Source organism: Empidonax traillii, unplaced genomic scaffold (assembly GCF_003031625.1).
Source record: "Empidonax traillii isolate 1590-97213 ecotype Southwest subspecies unplaced genomic scaffold, ASM303162v1 scaffold532:size433792, whole genome shotgun sequence".
NCBI classification, from domain to species: Eukaryota; Metazoa; Chordata; class Aves; order Passeriformes; family Tyrannidae; genus Empidonax; species Empidonax traillii.
In genome coordinates, this window is record NW_020955725.1 from 228,648 (window position 1) to 247,055 (window position 18,408).

General features: G+C 61.2%; 4 protein-coding genes across 5 annotated transcripts; 3 read left to right on the top strand and 1 right to left on the bottom strand.

The window, feature by feature from the left end:
• The first annotated feature begins 1,061 nt into the window (after positions 1 to 1,061).
• Positions 1,062 to 8,496, top strand: PDIA3 (protein disulfide isomerase family A member 3). Its single transcript, XM_027897185.1, has 13 exons — positions 1,062 to 1,337; positions 1,443 to 1,521; positions 2,206 to 2,323; positions 2,699 to 2,806; positions 3,379 to 3,508; positions 3,988 to 4,104; positions 4,487 to 4,612; positions 5,042 to 5,224; positions 5,744 to 5,852; positions 6,645 to 6,773; positions 7,181 to 7,260; positions 7,758 to 7,815; positions 8,096 to 8,496. Exons 1-13 carry the CDS (start codon positions 1,168 to 1,170, stop codon positions 8,213 to 8,215), a joined length of 1,527 nt encoding a protein of 508 aa, XP_027752986.1. The 5' UTR covers positions 1,062 to 1,167; the 3' UTR covers positions 8,216 to 8,496.
• Positions 8,497 to 9,741: 1,245 nt separating this feature from the next.
• LOC114064271 (peptidyl-prolyl cis-trans isomerase FKBP8-like) lies at positions 9,742 to 11,791 on the top strand. Its single transcript, XM_027897170.1, has 8 exons — positions 9,742 to 10,034; positions 10,171 to 10,337; positions 10,428 to 10,516; positions 10,652 to 10,869; positions 10,944 to 11,116; positions 11,194 to 11,271; positions 11,458 to 11,561; positions 11,651 to 11,791. Exons 1-8 carry the CDS (start codon positions 9,800 to 9,802, stop codon positions 11,685 to 11,687), a joined length of 1,101 nt encoding a protein of 366 aa, XP_027752971.1. The 5' UTR covers positions 9,742 to 9,799; the 3' UTR covers positions 11,688 to 11,791.
• Positions 11,792 to 12,088: 297 nt separating this feature from the next.
• Positions 12,089 to 12,742, top strand: SERF2 (small EDRK-rich factor 2). Its single transcript, XM_027897168.1, has 3 exons — positions 12,089 to 12,182; positions 12,392 to 12,500; positions 12,602 to 12,742. Exons 1-3 carry the CDS (start codon positions 12,176 to 12,178, stop codon positions 12,663 to 12,665), a joined length of 180 nt encoding a protein of 59 aa, XP_027752969.1. The 5' UTR covers positions 12,089 to 12,175; the 3' UTR covers positions 12,666 to 12,742.
• A 1,237-nt stretch (positions 12,743 to 13,979) lies between these two features.
• SERINC4 (serine incorporator 4) lies at positions 13,980 to 18,294 on the bottom strand. Of its 2 annotated transcripts, XM_027897167.1 has the most exons (12): positions 17,702 to 18,294; positions 17,436 to 17,567; positions 16,844 to 17,022; positions 16,678 to 16,757; positions 16,490 to 16,583; positions 16,216 to 16,427; positions 15,845 to 15,940; positions 15,641 to 15,767; positions 15,292 to 15,364; positions 15,025 to 15,076; positions 14,763 to 14,919; positions 13,980 to 14,452 (listed from the first exon to the last, which is right to left on the bottom strand). In XM_027897167.1, exons 1-12 carry the CDS (start codon positions 17,750 to 17,752, stop codon positions 14,236 to 14,238), a joined length of 1,470 nt encoding a protein of 489 aa, XP_027752968.1. In that variant the 5' UTR covers positions 17,753 to 18,294; the 3' UTR covers positions 13,980 to 14,235. The 2 variants fall into 2 exon arrangements, with proteins under 2 accessions (XP_027752968.1, XP_027752967.1); XM_027897166.1 differs by having other exon boundaries at positions 14,763 to 15,076.
• Positions 18,295 to 18,408: the final 114 nt, after the last annotated feature.

The following is an 18,408-nucleotide window of genomic DNA, read 5'->3' on the forward strand; positions in this document are numbered from 1 at the left end:
GCTTGACGGGAGGTGGCGGGCGGAGGACGGGCGGTCCCACAGCCGGGACGCGGTCGCGGTCCAGGGCTCAAAGTCGCAAAGGCAGCGATGAAGTCAGAGACATCACCCGAGTTCTTTCCGCAGCTCCGGGGCTGACGGGCCGGCACAGATCAATATCGGTGACAAAAAACCCAGAAACGGTCCAGCCGGCTGGTCCCGTGGCGGTGGTGAGCAGCCAGTGCCGGTTGGCCCCGATCATCAGTTCTGGGGACACTGGGGACAGTTGCTGAAACTCAGCGGTCAGCAAGAGGGACCCCGGCAGGAGCGTACTGACTCCATGGGGAAAAGGAAGGCAAGGCAGAAACGGGGTACCGAACACTGTCCCCCGACTGATGCACTGTGCCTCAAGGCCCACCTGAGCTGCCCGGCGCACTGCGAAGGGAGATGGCGCTGGGAGACTGATATTTGGGGTTTGGTGCGGGGACAGCCCCGGGCCCTGGCGGTACTGGAGCACTGTGGCGTGAGGTGGGAGCGGGCTGTGGCTGTCCAGAGCTGAGGGCGCGCCAAGCATCCCAATAGGAGTGTTACAGCAGAGGGTCCCTGGAGCGCAGCCACCAGCAGAAGGTGCAAATGCCAGTCCCGGGTTCAGCTCGGGGCCAGTGGAACGCTGGGCTGCTCTGGGGCCGGAGTGTGTAGGGCGGCGGCGGGTGCCGCAGACTCCCCACAGCGGCGAGCCAGCCGCGGCCGTGCGGGCTGCGCTGGTCACGTGTAACCGCCGGGCCGCCGCTGCGCGGCACCGACACGGCGGCCACAGCGGGGTTAACATACACCGATCAGAGCGGCGAAGCCCCTCCGACGGCCAGCCCTGACCTCCGAACCGCTCTCGCCCGTTCCCCCATTCTCTCCCCGCTCACCCTCCCGCCCCTCCCGGGCGCGCCCCCCCCACCGGACGCTGTGAGGGAGGGGTGGGGCCGGCTGCAAAGACCCCGCCCTCTGCCGGCAGCCCATTGGCCAGGGTCCGCGTGACGCACGGCCCAATCAGGAGCTGCCACACGGCAGATCCGGCTGCGGGGGCGGGACTTCCGGCCGCGGCCCCGGCGCTTTCTCAGCCGCCGCCGCTCCCGGACCCGCCGCTCTCGCCGCCCCCGCTCCCGCCACCCCTGCACCCGCCGCCCCTGCACCGCCGCCATGTCCGCGCCCCGGCCCCCGCCGCGGGCCCTGCCCGCAGCGCTGCTGCTGATACCTCTGCTCTCCCTCGGTGCCCGTGCCTCCGACGTGGTGGAGCTCAGCGATGCCGATTTCGAGAGCGGCCTGGCCGAGCGCCCGGGGCTGGTGCTTGTGGAGTTCTTCGCGCCCTGGTGAGGGGCCGCCCGGGGCGTGCGGGGGCGGCGGGGCCAAGCGGTTGGGGGACCGGGCCGGGCCGGGCCGGGCGCTCGGCCGGACTGACCCCCTCGTCCCCACAGGTGCGGGCACTGCAAGCGGCTGGCGCCGGAGTACGAGTCGGCCGCGACCCGGCTGAAGGGGATCGTGCCTCTCGTGAAGGTGAGCACCGGCTCCCCCAGCGGGGCGGGGCGGGGCGGGCCGGCGGACGGGCTCCGGCCCTGCGAGGCTCGGCGTGCTCCGACGGGCCTCGTCTGCGTGCAGCATTGAAGCCCAGGAGGCAGCTGGAAGTGGAGCCCTGCAGGGCTGCAGCCGCGCAGGTGGTGTGCGGAGAGTGTCCCGGGTGTGCGAGGGTTCTCCCCAGCCGGGCAGAGGAGGCCTGCCGTGAGCTGTGTGATGAGGTGGAGAGCGAGCACCGTGTTGCACTTACCCAGTGAGAGTTGCTGGCCAGGAGCTTTCTTTTCTGCCACAAAACTTGTAGAGTTTTCTCAAATCAGTTTCTCACTTCCTTTGTGGGAAGTGGCATGGACTCTTGGACAAGTCAACCTGCTTTCTTCAGGTGTTGTAGGTACTCTTTTGTACTGACAAGGTGCTGAGAAATTCCTTGTTCTTGGTTACAAGAAACTGCCCTTTCTAATATTTTTTTGTGTGTGTATATGGCCAAAGTTGTCTTTCCAGTATTTCCTCTAATATTTTTCTAGGCTTCTCGTTACACCTGTGCTATCTCCCTCCCAGTCTGGGCTGTCCAACACCAGGGGCCATGTGATGGATTGCTCCAGTCCCTTGGCTGGGTTGGGTGTGTTAGGGCTGGATCTTGATCTGATTAGCAAGGTTTCTCTCCCTTAGGTTGACTGTACAGCAAACTCAAACACCTGTAACAAGTATGGAGTCAGTGGATATCCTACCTTAAAGATTTTTCGAGATGGAGAAGAGGCAGGAACCTATGATGGGCCCAGGACAGCAGGTAAGAGCTGGTCAGCAGTGCCTGGATTGCTGAACTATTGCAGGAGGCAGGCCCACGTGTAACAGCCTGCTGTCCAGGGATACGCAGAAGGTTCCCACCTACACATACACCACCCTCTTGCCCTTTTCAGAACTCTTTGTGCTGGCAAAGCCCTGGATGTTTATTTTCCTGTGAAGGTTTCCACATTAACTCCTAGTTCCCTGGATGGTAGAAAGTTCCTGTATGAAGCTGGTGGGAACACTCTTTCAGTTCACATATTTATTATAGCAGAGACATGTATGGATTCTGCAGAAACAATTTTTGGATTAGGAAGCTTGGAAAGTGTCTTTTGGAATCTAGTATTGATCCCTTTAATTGTTTTACTCCTCTTTCAAGATGGGATTGTCAGTCATCTCAAGAAACAGGCGGGACCTGCTTCAGTGGCTCTCAGTTCTGTGGCTGAGTTTGAGAAGTTCATTGGCGATAAAGATGCTTCTGTCGTGGGTGAGTAGAGGTAGCGCAGAGTGAAATGAGCAGGCACTGCACTCTGGGAGCTCATGTGGAAGGATCAGAGGCCATATCACAGGCTGTAGCAAGGCAAATTCCAGATGGACACGAGCAAAAAAGCTGTTGGTAATGAGAACAATAAAGCCCAGGAACATGTGCCCAGAGGGATTTCAAGGAGTTCAGCAACAGCAATTGTGCAGATCAGGTTTGCTGTCTCGCATATGAGTGTCGATCAGCATCCTCAGACTTACTGTTATGAAGTGCTAATGGCAGTTGTTACCACTGGCAGTGTCACATGGTCACCAATGGATGTTTGGGTGCTCAGTGGACAATTGCCTTTGGCTGAATGACCAAGCTGAGCAGCTCCTGAGTAACTTCTGCTGCTGGGGGAGAGTGCAGGGAGGTTCAAAAGAGTGGGAGAGAAACAGTGAAAGGTGAAGGCCTGATCATACATTGGAAGACTGTATTCCAGGAGTGATCTTTCAGTGAATTGTAGAGAAAAATGCTGAAAGCTGCAGAGGGACTGCGACTGGGTCAGTTTGGGGTCACCATCTACCTTTCTGCTCCAGGCTTCTTTAAGGATGCATCTGGGGATGCTTATTCGGAGTTCATGAAAGCAGCCAACAGCCTCAGGGACAACTACCGCTTCGCACACACTTCTGAGGAGCAGCTGGTGCACAAGTATGAGGAAGATGGAGAGTAAGTTACTTAACACAGAGCTTTCTCATTATCGAGGCATTTGGAACAAATTTGTGGATTCTGGTTGTTAACTGGGTTCACTTTGTGAACAGAGCATAAGGTCTGGTTTCTTCCCCGGTGGCCAGTGGTGTATCCTTTTTATCTCTTTTGAATTGAGATAGAAAGGTGCAAATGGTTGCAGGCTCTGTAAGGTTAGGGTCTGCCTGTGGCCGGGAAGTATCTCAACAGAGGCATTTTACTTCCCCATTGTTTATTATGGTGGGGGGTTTGTTTCTCATTGTGGCCTATTTGGATCATGGAGGAGGCTCTGACAGGTTCAACTAATGCAGTAGTGCCACCAAGAAACTAGACAGTGTTGTTAGAGTTATGAATGGTGGATGGGAATAGTCTCTGGAGAATGGGGTCTTGCGTCCTCTGGCTGCTGTCCTTGGACTCCCAGGGACCCATTGAAGTAATTCACAATACCTGCTTCCCTGCAGGGGAATAGTCTTATTCCGTCCTCCACGCCTGGCCAACAAGTTTGAGGAGAGCTCCATCAAGTACCCAGAAGACAAAATCACCAGTGGAAAGATCAAGAAATTCATCCAGGAGAACATGTGAGTGATTCCTCACCAGCAAACATGACAGACTAGCCTTGTGCCTGTCAGAGCTTGTTTTCCCAGCTGGCATCGCTGCCACTTCCTACTTCATGTCTTGGCACTGCCCCCCTTTGGGGACACCTTCCCGAAATCCTGGACTGGCTGTTGGCATGCATTCTCCATATTCTAACTATGCTTCTGTTTAAAAACAACTTATAAGAAGTGTGCCAGCTTTGGCCTTATTTAGATCACTTTAGCCACTGATGTGGCTGGAGATGGAGATTGAACTCAGAATAATCTGGTATAAGAACGAACAAAGTGTTTCTTCCTGGGAAGCAAGTGTGCTGTGTTGAGCCTGTTCTGGGGTCATGGGCTGTGCTAACACCTCTCTCGTTGACAGCTTTGGCATCTGCCCGCACATGACTGAAGACAACAAAGACTTGATCCAGGGCAAGGACTTGCTGGTGGCATACTACGATGTGGACTATGAGAAGAACGCAAAGGGGTCCAACTACTGGCGCAACAGGTGGGAGGGGTGGAGGGCGAATCAGCCTTGCAATGTTCCTGTCTTGCTGTGGTTCCACAGCTCGAGTGACAGTCCTCTGAAACCTTGCCTGCTTGCTCTTGGATCCCTGATCCTTAGGGACTTAGACCTTTCCCACACACCGCCTCACAGCTGTGGTGTGCAACTCCATCCTTCATGTTCCCCGATGCCTGAGGCACCAGGGTCATGCGGTCAGGGTGGAGGATGGAAACACACAACACTCATCTCAGTCACCATAGACACAAGCTTACTGCTCTGCTTCTCAGGCCATTTCTACAGGGCTCTGCAGAGCACATTGTGCCACTGAATTCCTTGTCCAGCATGCCCATCAGCTTGAAGGGTGTTACATCACGTCTAGGAAGGTGTTCCAAGAAATAATGCTTTGTCTTTTCGTTTATTTTTCCCTTTCAGAATTATGATGGTTGCAAAGAAATTCTTGGATGCTGGCCATAAACTTTCTTATGCTGTTGCTAGTCGAAAAACCTTTGGTCATGAGCTTTCCGAGTTTGGTCTGGACAGCAGCGTGGGTGAGGCCCCAGTTGTTGCCATCAGAACTGCCAAAGGAGATAAATACGTCATGCAAGAAGAGTTCTCGTGAGTTCTTGAACTTCTAGTGTTGGATCTCACTGGATGGACTGTGGTCTGCAAGTCTCTGACCAGATGACACTTTGTTAGCTTGGAGGAAATAGGAAAGCTGAATAATATGGTTGGAAGAAATGATTGCTGGGTCAAAATGGCTCCTCCTCTCTAGAGAGCTTCAAGCCCTTCCTGTTATATAAAGGGGGGGGAATTTAATCAAAGGTATTGAAGTGTCTGGTTAGGCACTAGGGTGCAATAAAAGGCAAAGGAAATAGTTGTACCTTTCATCTTGAAAAAATAAGCCTAAGGGTGCTAGAAACCTGAAACTTCAAATGGGACGTGCATCCAGCCTCCTGTCAGAGTCCTTAAGGGCTTCTGTGTACTTGTTCTGGGGTCTAAGTCAGCCTAGACTGATGCTGTCAGAGATGCAGGTGGCATGTGTTGTGTGGGTGGAAGGAGCTTAAATCAGCCTTGAAAGTTTCCCTCTCTTGTCCTGTGTGTGTGATGATGGCTGTAATATCACTTCTCTTTCAGCCGTGATGGAAAGGCTCTAGAGAGATTCCTGCAAGATTACGTTGATGGAAACTTGAAAAAGTACCTGAAATCAGAGCCTATCCCTGAAAGCAATGACGGCCCTGTAAAGGTGAGTGCTGCATGTGGATATGGAGACTGTTCAGCAGCAACTTCCAGCCTGTGCCAGTGTGGAGTACTGTGAGCGTGGCAGGGTTGAAGCTTGGGAACCTCTGCAGTGATAGATGGAGGAATTACTTGCTCTCTTGTTGCACTTCAGCTTTCTGAGGCAAGGGAGACATGCAGCTTGCAGTTTGGGTTCTGTTTTGTTCTCTTAGCATGGTAACTGCTGCTTGAGCACAACTATGTGCTTCACAAGTGCAGCAGCATCCAGATTGCCAGGGATTATGCAAAGGCCTGCTCTCTTGGCTTGTGTTCCCTTGTGGCACGGCCTTCCTGTTGGTTGACTGCACTCTTTTAGGGAGCTTTGTGTTCATCTCATCTTTGGGGTCTGCCTCTCATCCTCCCAGGCAGTTCTGCCCTGAGTTAGAGCATTTCCTATCATGGCTTTATGATGAGGCCCTCATATAGGAGTGGGAATCACTGTGTTTGTGGGGATGGGCATGGCCTCAGCTGGCCCTTGCTAGGCTGATTCCTGAGCTTGGAACTTGCTGGAACGGAAAAGAAATGGTTTTGTCCTCCTCCTGCAAAGAGACCGTGTGCAGACCTCACTTGCAAGTAGTCCTGGTATGTTATGGCAAACTTTTACTGGCACACTGAGGATGAGGAGTGCTGTGTTTGGTTGTTTTGCTGCTTGTAGTGCAGGTGTGGGAGGCCCAGGCTTGGGTGGAGTGTGTGGGACATGTCATGTCACAGCCTCGTACCTGACTTGGAAGGAGCTAACTGGTGTGACCAAACCTTACAGGTGGTGGTAGCTGAGAACTTTGATGAAATTGTTAATGCAGAAGACAAAGATGTCCTGATAGAGTTCTATGCACCGTGGTGCGGCCACTGCAAGAATCTGGAGCCCAAATACAAAGAACTGGGGGAGAAGGTAGGTGTGGGACTCTTGCAAAAGGGAACTGGGATTTTGCAGCACAAAACGATCCTGCAGGTTGTTTTTAGCCTCTGTGATAACGGGACATAATTGTGCCTTCCTGAGGACTGAGTTTTGGCGTCTCTGGTAAGTGCAGACAGACATCCGTCAGCAGGATCTGTGGTAGGTTTAGTCTGTTGCCCTTGGCTGTGCCATAGGAATGTTCCCTGATTCAGTGACTGGCCTCAATTGGCCAAGCTCCTTTTTGGATCTTTTCCATCTGCATGATGATAGTCTCCCATTTGGGGAGGGATGGTGAGGTGGCATCTTGTGTGCTGTCCTCTGACACTGCTATCCCAGCCGTTGCTGACTGCTTGGTTCCTGGAGTTTGGGATTGGTTACTGATGGACTCATTTTATCCACAGCTCAGCAAAGATCCCAATATCATCATTGCCAAAATGGACGCTACAGCCAATGATGTGCCTTCTCCCTATGAAGTCCGAGGGTACGTCTGACTGCTCTGACACCATGTGTTAGTGAGTGGGTCTGGCTCTGTCTGCCATTGCCTACAGCGCTAGAGCTGAAAGAGCCTCAGGGGAGGGAGTGTGTGGGGACTCACATGCAACTGCTGAGCAACAGCTTGATTTGGAGAAATGAAGAGTGGAAAAAAAAGGACATTGATCTGCCTGGATTCTCCAGGATTCTGGTGTCCTGACTCTGCCGGGAGGTCTGTCATGCTGCTTTGGAATCTGCTGTGATTCTGTTCCTGGCAGTGTGAAAACAAATCTGGGCTTGCTGTTCCAAAAGCAGTCAGTCAGCAAACTTGGACCTGTGACCTCTGCAGACCTGGCCAGGCCCTTGGAGGCCACACCTACTGCCTCAGAGCTGTCAAAGCTGTGCCATGTTAAACCAGGGCACAGTGTGGGGTGCGAGCCCCTTCAGGGCTGGTCTGACAGAAATCAGAGTGTGTCAGGAACTCAGGTGTCTCTTCTCTCTCTGCAGCTTCCCCACCATCTATTTTGCTCCAGCTGGCAAGAAGCAGAGTCCAAAGAAGTATGAGGTGAGTATTTTGTTGTTCTTACTGCTTTTTAAAGAAGTGAAGAACGTCCGAGTGTCCAAATTACACTCAAGCCTCTCTGGAGTTGGGGGTAGCACTGTGTCCTGTTACCCTGGGAACACACCTGGTGGTACCTGCTGGGAACATTGCACTGCATTCTGCAGGCCCTGGGGAGAGCTCTGCTTGCAGTCACCTGGGTCTCTTGCCTGGCACCTGAACCCCCCTCAGCAGAGGGGAAGCCCATGGCAGGTACAGGCCCTGCCTCACTGTCTGTTTTCTGCAGGGGGGCAGAGAAGTGAGTGACTTCATCAGCTACCTGAAGCGGGAGGCAACCAATACTCCCGTGCTGCAGGAGGAAGATAAATCTAAGAAATCCAAGAAGAAGGTGAAGGAGGATTTGTAAAGTACCCACTTGCTATCTTGTCAGGATGAGCTCTTTGTGAATTGGGGAAGCACTGGGCAGACTGGGGCCAGTTCTGGGCTATGGAGAGCCAACCGGCTGATGGGCCTCAGCTGCTGTATCTAGTAATGTTTAATTTCCTGCCGTCTCTTAGCTGCACTGTTGTTGGGCTCCCCAGACTGGTTTGTTTTGTGATTTGGGAAGGGTGGGGGGTACAGTTATTTTCTAATTTTTTTTGTACATTTGGAGAAGTGAAACAATAAAATGACCCCCTTAAGACCAAGTGTCTCTGTCCTGGGTGACCCATTAGACCTAAAACTGGGATCCTGCTCTTCACAGACAGCAGCTTCCTGCTGGAGTCCTTCCTTTCAGTGAGCTCTCACGTCTGTTCTTAACCATTGAGCTCAGCCGTCCACCCCATCCTCCTCCTTCCTCAGCTACCACCATCCCTCCAGAGTGTAGCAGCTGCAACTATCCCAGTGTGCTGGGCTTCAGGTGCTACATTTATACACATTTTTGGCTTCTGGACTCTGATCACAAGTGCCTTTGCTGTCTATGTGCTGCCCTGGCGAGTTTAGAGGAACATAGTGCTCACTGTGACTGTTGGATCAGAGCAGTGCAAGTACAGGGAACAGGCTGGCGTGGGGCTTGCTGCTCAGCAGCAGCAATAAATGAGCTTTGAAGCTGGTGCAGAAGTAGTCAGGTGTAGGGGAGGAGTGCTACTTCCTACAGACTACCCAAACACAGGTAGGGCCTGGGCTGAGAGTGTTTCTCATAGCCAGGTGCTTGGCTGTGGTAAGGGCAGTTAAGACCAGTTAATAGTAAGATCATTTTGTCTCCTGGTAGGAAACAGGCTGGTAGCTGTGAGTTACTCTTCAGGAGGGAGAGGAAGAGACCCAGTATTGTGGTTGGGTGGTGTGGGCTGTAACTGACCATCTGGGACTACAGGCTGTCCTTTCCTCGAGGAAGGGCAGGAGTGAGATGGGCTGACCTAGGGAGGGGCTGTTGCCCTGACTGGATTCTTGTGCTGCATGCAAGTTGAAGAGATCAGCCCCGGCGCTCTCAGCAACAATAGCGAGCGTCGGTAAGTCCCTCTGGTGCCCGGTTCGTCCCGCCAGGCCCGATCTCAGCTGCTGCCCGCAGCACCCGCGCCGCGGCCTCGAGGTGCACGTGCAGGAACGTGAGCCAGGGACCTGGCCCGCCGCCCCGGTACCGGAGACGCCCGGGCAGCTACGGCCGCAGCATTGCACGGCCTGCGCGACAGCGGCGGGCGGGTGGTCCCGGGGGGCAACGGCGGGCGGGGCGGGCGCCGGGAGCCCCGCGACGGGGCTCGTGCTGAGCCGGCTATTTTTGCCGCCGGCCCGGGCTAATCCCCTGAGCCGCTTCCCGGCATTAGGTAACGGCGCGGCGGGATGCGCTCGGCGGCGGCCCCGGCCCGGGCGGACCCCGGCAGTCGCGGCGTGGCGGAACCGGCGGCGACGCGCCCTGTGCGTGCTGGGGGCCGTGGGCACCCGCCGCCGAGCCCCGGGGGCGCCCGGACCGAGGCCGGTTGGTAGCGGCGTGCGGCGAGGCAGGCCAGGGGCTGGCATGCCGGGTCCCTCGCCCGGCGGCTCCCCGGAGAGGGAGACAGGAGCAGGCGGGCGGCCGCGGGGGCCCGGCAGGGACCGGCGGGTGCGGTTCCGGTTGCCCCACACGGCTATCGCGCTGCCGACGGTGCGCGAGGAGGAGCGGCTCTTCTACCTGCGTCTGGAGGCACTGGTGGTGCCGGGGCCCGGCGGCTTCGGGCCACTCTTCGCCGCCGACGGCTGGAGCGACCTGACGGGTGAGAGCCCCTGGGCGACTCCGGGTCGAGCCAGGCCGGGAGTCACGGGCTGTGAGGGGCGGTATTGGGGAGAGCTGGGCAAAGGGTGCCAGTTTCGGGGATCCCGGCTGGGCTCTCAGCGCCGTCTTCCCTGTAGAGGACCGGCTGCTCCGGAAGCGCGTGGTGCGGGCCGGGCCGGGCGGGCCACAGCCGCGGCCGGGGCAGGAGGTGTCAGTGAAGGTCCTGGGCGCCCTGGAGGACGGCGGGCTAGTGGAGCGGGACCCGCGGCTCACCTTCGTGCCTGGCCACGGGGACGTCGTGCAGGTGAGCTTAAACCAGTGCACCGTTCGGTGCGGCGCAGGGTCAGCGCCGCCCGCTGCCGCGCCTCATTAGCCTCACCATGCCTGTCCGCAGGCGCTGGAGCTGGGCGTCCCAACCATGCAGCCCGGGGAGATCTCCTTCTTCCTCGCCGCCTGCCCCTACGCTTATGGCCGCCCGGGCAGGTAGGGCGGGTGGGCAGGGGGAGCCATCAGGCAGGGACTGGAGCGGGCAGGGGCCGGGGCGGCAGACGGACCGGGGCAGGTGGATGGGGCCGGGAAGGCAGAGTGGGCAGGGGGCAGCCGACGATGTGCCCACAGAGAGCCCGACGTGCCGCCCGAGGCGCCGCTGCTGTTCGAGGTGACGCTGCTGGAGGTGCGGGACGGCCCTGACCCGCAGCCGCTGCCGCCCGCCGCCCGCCTGTGCCTGGGTTCGCAGCGCCGGGAGCGGGGCAACTTCCACTTCGCGCGGGGCGACTTCGCGGCGGCGCTGCGCTCGTACCGGCTGGCCCTGCACGCCCTGGATGGCCCCGTTACCGGTGAGACCGGCCGGCCGGGAGGGCGGGCCCGGGGCAGCGAGGCCGGGACACTGACGCCGCCGCTCGCCCCGCAGCGCCTCCCGGGCCCGAGGAGGAAGAGGAGCTCCAGGAGCAGCGCGTGAAGTGCCTCAACAACTGCGCGGCCGCCGAGCTGAAAGTGGGGCGGGCGGAGGAGGCGCTGGCAGCCTGCGAGGCAGCCCTGCGGATCAACCCCGACAACGGCCGGGCGCTGCTCCGGCGGGGGCAGGTGGGACCCGCTCCGCCCCGCCCCTCTTTGCGCCCCTCGGCCCAGCCACCCGCTACTCCCCACTCCTCTGCCTGTAGCTGCTGGCGGAGCAGGGCCGGGATGCGGAGGCCGTGCTCGTCCTGAGGAGGGCCCTGGAGCTCGATCCGGCCAGCAAGGTGCGAGGGCAGGAGCGGGCGGGTCCCGCGGAAGCTGGTACCGGCCGTGATGGGGCGGGCGGGGTTCCCGCAAGAGTCGGTCAGGAACAGTCGGGAGGGAGGAGGTCCCGTAGGAGCCGGGACCATCGGGGACCGTCGGGGGTCCCACCGGAGCCCTGCCCGCCGCAGCTGCCCTTCCGCCCGCAGGTGATCCACGCCGAGCTCTCACGGCTATCGAAGCGTCAGAACCCCCCATCTCGCACCGCCTCGCAGGAGCCCCGCCACCACCCGATGCTGCCGCCGAGCCCCGGGTGCGTAGGCGAATTGGGCTCTGCGGAGATGGATACTCGTCCCGCACCGTCTTGGTGTGGGTAGCACCCAGGGCCATCTCTCCCCGTAGATCTCCTGCACCACCCACGGCAGAAGAAGCGGTCTGAGCGGCCCCGCAGCGCACCGGAGCCCGACCGAAGAGAGAGGAACGCTCCCGCACCGTCCTCCCCGCATTGCCCCGCACTCCCCGGGGTGGAGAAGAGCGTTGCGGTGGGGGAGGACGGGGGGGAAGAGCGGGGCTACATTCCCCTCTCTCCCCTGCGCCCCGCATCCCTCCCCCTGCTCCGCAGCGCTTTCCGCACGGTTCGTGATGTCACAGGGGGCGTGTCCGCCCCGCCGCGCCCCCTGCGCGAGGAGTGGCTGTGGCGCGTGCGCCCCATCCCCAGCTTTTTCGCCCCCGCCGGCAGAACGGCGGCCGCAGCCCGCGGCCAATCAGGCGGGGCCTGGCCGGAGAGACGCACCAGTGGGAGTGCAGCGAGGGTGGGACCGGCACTGTGATTGGCTATGGCGTTCTTTAAAGTCTGGCGCGGGGCGGGGCGCGGGGGGGGTCAGTGCGGGACGTGGCGGCGGAGCGGAGGTGGGAAGGAGCGGCGCCATGACCCGTGAGTGTGGGGGAACCCGGGCTGGGACCCGCGAGTGCGGAGAGCCGACCTGGGGGTGCCGTGCCGTGCCCCGGCCGCGTGCCGGGACCCGGCCTGCGGGCAGCGGCTGGGCCGGGGCGGGAGGGCGGCGGAGCCCGTGGGCGCAGGGTGCGGAGCGGCCGCCCCGCGGAGCCGGGACGGGCCGTGCTGAGGCGGCCGCGCCGTGGCAGGTGGGAACCAGCGCGAACTGGCACGGCAGAAGAACCTGAAGAAGCAGAGCGACTCGGGCAAGGGCAAGCGGCGGGACGACGGGCTCTCGGCCGCCGCCCGCAAGCAGAGGTGAGCGCCGGGCCGGCCCCGCCGGCCTCCCCCGCCCCGCTCCCCGCTCCCGCCCTGTGGCGGTGCCGGCTCCGCCGCCAGCCCCGCCGCGCTCCCCGCAGGGACTCGGAGATCATGCAGCAGAAGCAGAAGAAGGCTGACGAGAAGAAGGAGGGCAACAAGTAGCGGGCGGCCGCGCCAGGCCGCTGCCTCGGGGCCGGCCCCGCCGGCAGGATGCCCCGCACCGCCCTGGGCCGGGCCCCGCCGGGCCCCCCCGCCGCGCCGCGCGGTGCTGTCCCCTATTAAAGTAGCTGTGGAGCCCTGCACGCCGTGTCTGCTTGTCCGTCCGCCGTGCGGGGGGTGAGGGGGGAGCGGGCACCACCGCGGGAATGATCGAGGCCGCGGAGAGGAGGACTCAGAGCGGCGGCATCTTCACGGTGAGGAACAAAGGTGGGGCTGGGCCTGGGCGGTCCCTGGGGCATCACCGGGGGTCAACGCGGGGAACGGAGTTAAGGGGCGAACGCCCCGGGGCGGGTGGGAGAGCGGGGAGGCTCGAGGAGCGAAGCCGGACGGGATGGCGCCGGAGCAGGCCAGGACGCAGCCGGGGCTCGATGTCAGTCGGAGGGCGGCGGTGGAGAGATGGCGGCCGGGCCTGCGCACCGAGGTAGAACCGCGCTGCGGCACGGCCGGCGTGGGCCGAGCCCGTGCCCCGCTCTCCGTCCGGCAGCAGTGCGGAGCCGCCCGCGGGGCAAAGCCGAGGTCCAGCTTAGCGCTGAGGCCGTTGTTCATCGTCCTCTTTACCTGCCCGCAGGGTCAGAACAGCAGCGTCAGCCTGGCCCTGCAGCACGGGGCCGGGTCCCGCGGCAGCCGGGTGCTCCTCGCCGGGCGAGGTGCAGCACCGCCTCCACCACGACGGTACCGTCGTTGGTGCTAGTGTCGCAGAAGAGGCAGCCGTGGGCCTGGGGGCGGCAGCAGGGGTCGGTGTGGGCTCAGCTGCCCCCGGGGGCCCAAGGAGCTTCTGCTCACCATGGCCAGGTGCTGCCCATGGGCTGTGTAGGCCCCCTCTGCCTCCATCAAGCCGGCCCCAAGGACACTCGGCGTGTACCAGCAAAGGGCCTGGAGGGATGTGCTGGTGGCTCCAGGTAGGCTGCCCAGCAGCCCATGCTCATGGCATGACTAAGCAAGGCAGCACTTCCCCAGTGGACACTGGGCCCTGCCTGCAGCACAGGGGTCTGGCAGAGCCCCTCACATGCACTGGTCTCTGTGAGCACCTGCAGCAGTGCTTCTGGCTTGGGGTGTCCTGGGACAGCCCTGCCATTCCCTCTCCATGGTGCCACCTCTTGTGGTGGGGTGTTGCAGGCACCCCGTTCTTCCCCCTCTGTGGCTGCAGCCTGCATGGGGTGATGGCACAGGCTCAGCTCAGAGTTTTGTATAAAATGTATTGAAGGAGGTATTTACAATGAGCACATCACAGCAGGGGTGGCCAGGCAGAGCCCTGCTCCCCCGGTGCACCCTGTGGGTGCGAGGGCATTTAGACTGGGGGCTGAGTACCTGCCTCTGGCTTGCTCCAGCCCCTTGGGTGGTCCTGGCTCAGCACAGGGCTGGTGTCCCTGGAAGCATCCACCTTCTAGGACCCCCTCAGACTCTCAGATGCCTCCGTCTCCTGGGATGGGGGATCAGGGGAGGCCAGGAGGACCAAGCAGGGCTAGGGCACACAGCAGGGACCAGCCCCAGGTACAGTTCATCCTGGCAGGGACTATGTGGCGACATTGATGCGCTGTGGGGCACGTCGTCGCCGCACGATGCGTGGCCCCGTGCTGCTGCGCTGGTGCTCTGATGAGCTGTGGAGGCAGAAGGGGCTCAGCAGCAGCCACAGGTAGAGCAGGACACAGGCCCAGCACGAGGACACCTTCACCCAGAAGGTTGACCAGCTGCCATGCGTGAAGGTGGTCTCCAGCACTGCGTTTTCATAGCTGGTGGGAAAGGGCAGGTGTTGGGTGCTTGAGGGATGCTGACATGGGGTTCCTGTGCCAGCTGCAGACACCAGGCCACCCTGTGTCCCAGCAGTCGTGTGTCCCTGGGCATGTCCCACCTGCCGTGGACCCTCCAGCCCTGCAGACCTCACTGCACGGCTGCTGTTGGTCATTGGCCGGAGCAGTGCAGGTCTGTGGGCACAGAGCCCTGCGCGTCCCCAGCAGGCACCAGCTTGGTGACAGCATCGTGGCCTGGCACTGAGGGCTGGAGCAAGAGCAGGGAAGGCTGGGCAGCAGTGTGGGTCCCTACCTGAACCAGTTGGTGAGGGTCATCATGACGTAGAGCGAGGCAAGGAAGAAGACGAAGTGGAAGGCTGAGTAGCTGTAGACCACCCGGTCTTGCTCATCCTGGACAATGAACTGTCCCCTGGCTCTCTCCTCCACTTGCTCACATGTCTGTTCGGATCCTGGGAGAGCGTGGGGGCACGGCAGCTCCTGCAGGCTCCCCTCACTGGCACCCCCAGGCTGGGACACAGGCTCTGCCTGCTTTCCTGCACCCACTGTGCACCCACCTCTCAGTTCCTCCTCCATCTTCTCAGGGCAGCAGAAGCAACAGGAGGGTTTCTGCAGGAACAGCAGAGTGGTAGCTGCCCAGCCCCACGGCCACAGTGGCTGGGCTGAGCCCTCCCTGGCACTGGGGCAGGAGGGTGTGCTGTGGGCAGCGCCTGTGCTTGGCTGGACAGACCTGCCCCATGCTGGGGCTGCAATAAGGGCTTGGGGTGGTGGGTCTGGGGTGCCCGTGGCAGAAGGGCATGGGGCACAGCTGTATCTGTACTCACTTCAAACTCGAAGCTGTAGACTTTGACCATCCAGAGGGGCCCAAAAACCTCGGCAAGGTAGGAGGCTTCATTGCTGTGCCCAGGAGAGAGGCAGGAATCATAACGTGGGCACACACTGCTTTGTGCCAAGCCCTCAGCCCATCCCACGGGTCCCCCATGGCTGCAGGAGCCCTGCTGTGCTGTGTCTGGGGTCCCTGTGCTGCCCCTGCCCACCCACCAATACCCCATCTGCTCTGGCCCTGCCACTCCTCGGGACATTCCCAGCTCTGCTGGCCATGGGAATGAGGTCCTTGTGTGGTGTCGGTTGGGCCAGTGCTGCAGGGGCCCTGCTCCCTGTGGGCAAACATACCATGCAAAGAGCACGCAGGCATACATGATGGCAGCGCCCAGCATGGCCACAGTGGTGTCCTCTGTCTGCAGCTCGTCCTGCCGGACCCCCGGGAAGCAGACGGTGAGGTTCTGACCCTTGTAGAGCACTGCGAGGAGGCAGAGGTGAGACAGGCGGGGGCCCCCCCCATGGCAGGGGCTGCTGGTGGCAGGCAGGGGCACCCACCTCTCTCTGGGGGACGGCTGGACAGCGCGGAGAAGGTGAGGTACATCACGTAGCAGCTGATGATCGAGGACTGCAACAGCCCTGACCGCGGCTGCTCTGCAAGGGCGGGGACAAGGGTGTCACTGAAATTCTTGGTGTGCCGTAAGCTGGTGGATGAGCTCTGCTTGGGCCCTAGGTAGCCCCCCCTGCTGCCACCCCCCTGCCCAATGCCCTGCACCAAGGTACAGGAAGGGCTGTCAGGAGCCCTGGGGAGCTGGGTTCTCCTCCAGAGCTCGAGTGCTGGCCCTGAGCTGGGGGGCACGGCCACCCCTAACCCAGGACACAGCTGGTCGTCCAGTGCGGCAACCCCCACTGTGCCGTGAGATACCCACTGAGTCGCACACAGGGCGTGATGGAGATGAAGGACATGATGCCACAGAGGCTGCCATTGATGGTGAGCAGCGCCTTGTTGAGGTGGCAGGCAGCCGGGTGGGTGTAGAACTTGTAGAGGAAGGAGAAGGCGGCGGAGGCAAGGGTGTAGAAGGCAGCCGTGGCCAGCAGCACGGCCAGGTACCAGCGTTTGTCCTGCGCGGCGCCTGTCAGCCTGTGGGACAGTGTGTGAGAGGTGGCAGGAGGTGGGCGCCCACCCGGCACCCCGGCACTCACCAGTTCTTGTTCCAGGTGTGTGCAAAGGCCGTGATCAGCACCAGCTGGATGAGGATGAAGGCGAAGCCCCCACAGACACCCGTGTAGTGCCAGGCTGGGAGGAGAGGGCAGAGGTGGGGATAGCTAAGGGCAGGTGGGGGCTGTGAGGGGTGCCCAGGCTGCCAGCTTGGGTAGGGTGGGGAACACACCTTGGATGAAGTTGTCCTCAGGGATGAAGAAGCTGGCAGCCCAGAGGCCCACCAGTGCCAGCAGCTTCAGGAGCCAGAACCTGCAGGGCAGTGAACATCAGTGGGACAGAGCCCCTGGCAGCCCCATCGTGGGACACCCTGTTCCAGCCCCGCAGCCCGCCCATACCCGTTGTGGAGCTGCGCACGGCAGTCAGAGCTCGAGCGCACGTTGAGCAGCAGGGCAGCCTGTGCCAGGTGGAAGCAGGAGGTGCCGAAGCAGACCCGGTACACGGCCAAGGAGCCCACCAACCGCTCACAGTCTGTGCCCCCAGGCAGGTGTTGGCACAGCACCACCGAGAAGGGCACCTGTAGGCACGGTAGGTGACGGGACAGGGCTGCTGGTGTTTCCACCCAGCACCCTCCAGGACCCATGGTGTCCAGTGAACCCAGACTTCTGATATCCCCAGCATTCCCAATGCCACCCCAGTAACCCTGGGACCCCCAATACCCTGCACCTTTGGTAGCCCTTGCACCCCTTCCCCCTTGACACCTCCAGCACCCTTGTCATTCCCAGCAGCCCTGTTACTATCCCCAGTAACCCAGTACTCCTGACTCCCTGGCAATTCTGGCACCCCCAGTGCTCTCCTGGATGGCTCTGGGAGCCCCAGGGAGCCTGGCACCCCCGTATCCCCAGCACTCATGGTACCCTTGAGACCCTCATCACCCCAGGGGGCCCCCAGCACTCCCAGCACCCTGGATGTCCCAGCTCCTGCTGTCACCTTCTCTGTGATGGCTTGGGCCACAGTGCGGGACAGCATGAGGCAGCACACGGCAGAGGCCAGGACATGCAGGAGCGTGTAGAGGATCCGCGTGTTCGTGGACATGCGGAGCCCATGACAACCGCAGCACAGCTGAGGATGGGGGGGGCATGGTCAGCGAGGATCCCGCAGGGCCAGCACTGTCCCCCAGCCTGGCCTGGCACCTTCTCCTCGCCCAGCCCTGCTCCCACCCCCACTCCCAGCCCCGCCAGGCCCCCGAGTCCCACCTGGGAGAGCAGCGGGTGCAGGAGGTAGCCGTGTGCCCGTGTGCCCGCCATGGCCCGGCTCGGCTCTGCTCAGCCCCCGCGGTGCTGATGGGATTAGGGGATTGTCGGCTTGGCCCGCCCTGCCATCTGCTCGCTGCTCCCTCGCGGCAGCCACCCCTGGGACGCTCCGTGGGCAGTACCCAGTGATCCCCAGCCATGGGCAGCCCTGCCCGCACCACAGCCCCTCACTGGGCAGCATGAGGCCGTGGAAGCCGGCCTGGGCGCAGGCGGGCATGGGGGGCACGTGGGGTCTGTGGATAAAGTCAACCTGATCCCAGAGCAATGCCTCGGGGCTGTGCGGAGGAGCTGTGGGGTGTGCGGTACTGGGGGTCTGTAGCACCCCCAGGCACAGAGGCACCCAAGGGACACGGGTACCACGCGGGAGAGGGGGATGGCATGAGGCACGTCCAGCGGGGAGCGGGAACCCCCGATGTCGGCAGGAGCTTGGGGACGAGCCAGGCAGTGCAGGGAGCCCTGAGCTGGGGCTGTCGTCACCTTCCTTCAGCTGCTCCGCAGCCGTTCCGGCTTTGCGCACGCAGCCCGGCCCGAGGGACGCGGTGTCCCCGTCGGGTAGGTGAGTAACACCCGTGCGGTAAGGGAGCGGCAGCCGGGGCGGCCTCCGCCGGCCCAGCGTACCCCGAGCTCGGGGGCGCACGGCCACGGCCCAG

Bases quoted from the DNA above. Each gene is read 5' to 3' on its own strand.
- LOC114064271 (XM_027897170.1), top strand. From the start codon at position 9,800: ATGCCGGGTCCCTCGCCCGGCGGCTCCCCGGAGAGGGAGACAGGAGCA. The intron at 10,870-10,943 runs GTGAGACCGGCC...CTCGCCCCGCAG, and splicing joins CCTGGATGGCCCCGTTACCG to CGCCTCCCGGGCCCGAGGAG. The intron at 11,562-11,650 runs GTGCGTAGGCGA...CTCTCCCCGTAG, and splicing joins ATGCTGCCGCCGAGCCCCGG to ATCTCCTGCACCACCCACGG.
- PDIA3 (XM_027897185.1), top strand. From the start codon at position 1,168: ATGTCCGCGCCCCGGCCCCCGCCGCGGGCCCTGCCCGCAGCGCTGCTG. The intron at 1,522-2,205 runs GTGAGCACCGGC...TCTCTCCCTTAG, and splicing joins GGATCGTGCCTCTCGTGAAG to GTTGACTGTACAGCAAACTC. The intron at 7,816-8,095 runs GTGAGTATTTTG...TGTTTTCTGCAG, and splicing joins AGAGTCCAAAGAAGTATGAG to GGGGGCAGAGAAGTGAGTGA.
- SERF2 (XM_027897168.1), top strand. The intron at 12,501-12,601 runs GTGAGCGCCGGG...CGCTCCCCGCAG, and splicing joins GCCGCCGCCCGCAAGCAGAG to GGACTCGGAGATCATGCAGC.
- SERINC4 (XM_027897166.1), bottom strand. From the start codon at position 17,752: ATGGCGGGCACACGGGCACACGGCTACCTCCTGCACCCGCTGCTCTCC. The intron at 15,768-15,844 runs GTGGGTGCCCCT...GCCTCCTCGCAG, and splicing joins CAGCCGTCCCCCAGAGAGAG to TGCTCTACAAGGGTCAGAAC. The intron at 15,077-15,291 runs GTGAGTACAGAT...CTGTTCCTGCAG, and splicing joins TCTACAGCTTCGAGTTTGAA to AAACCCTCCTGTTGCTTCTG.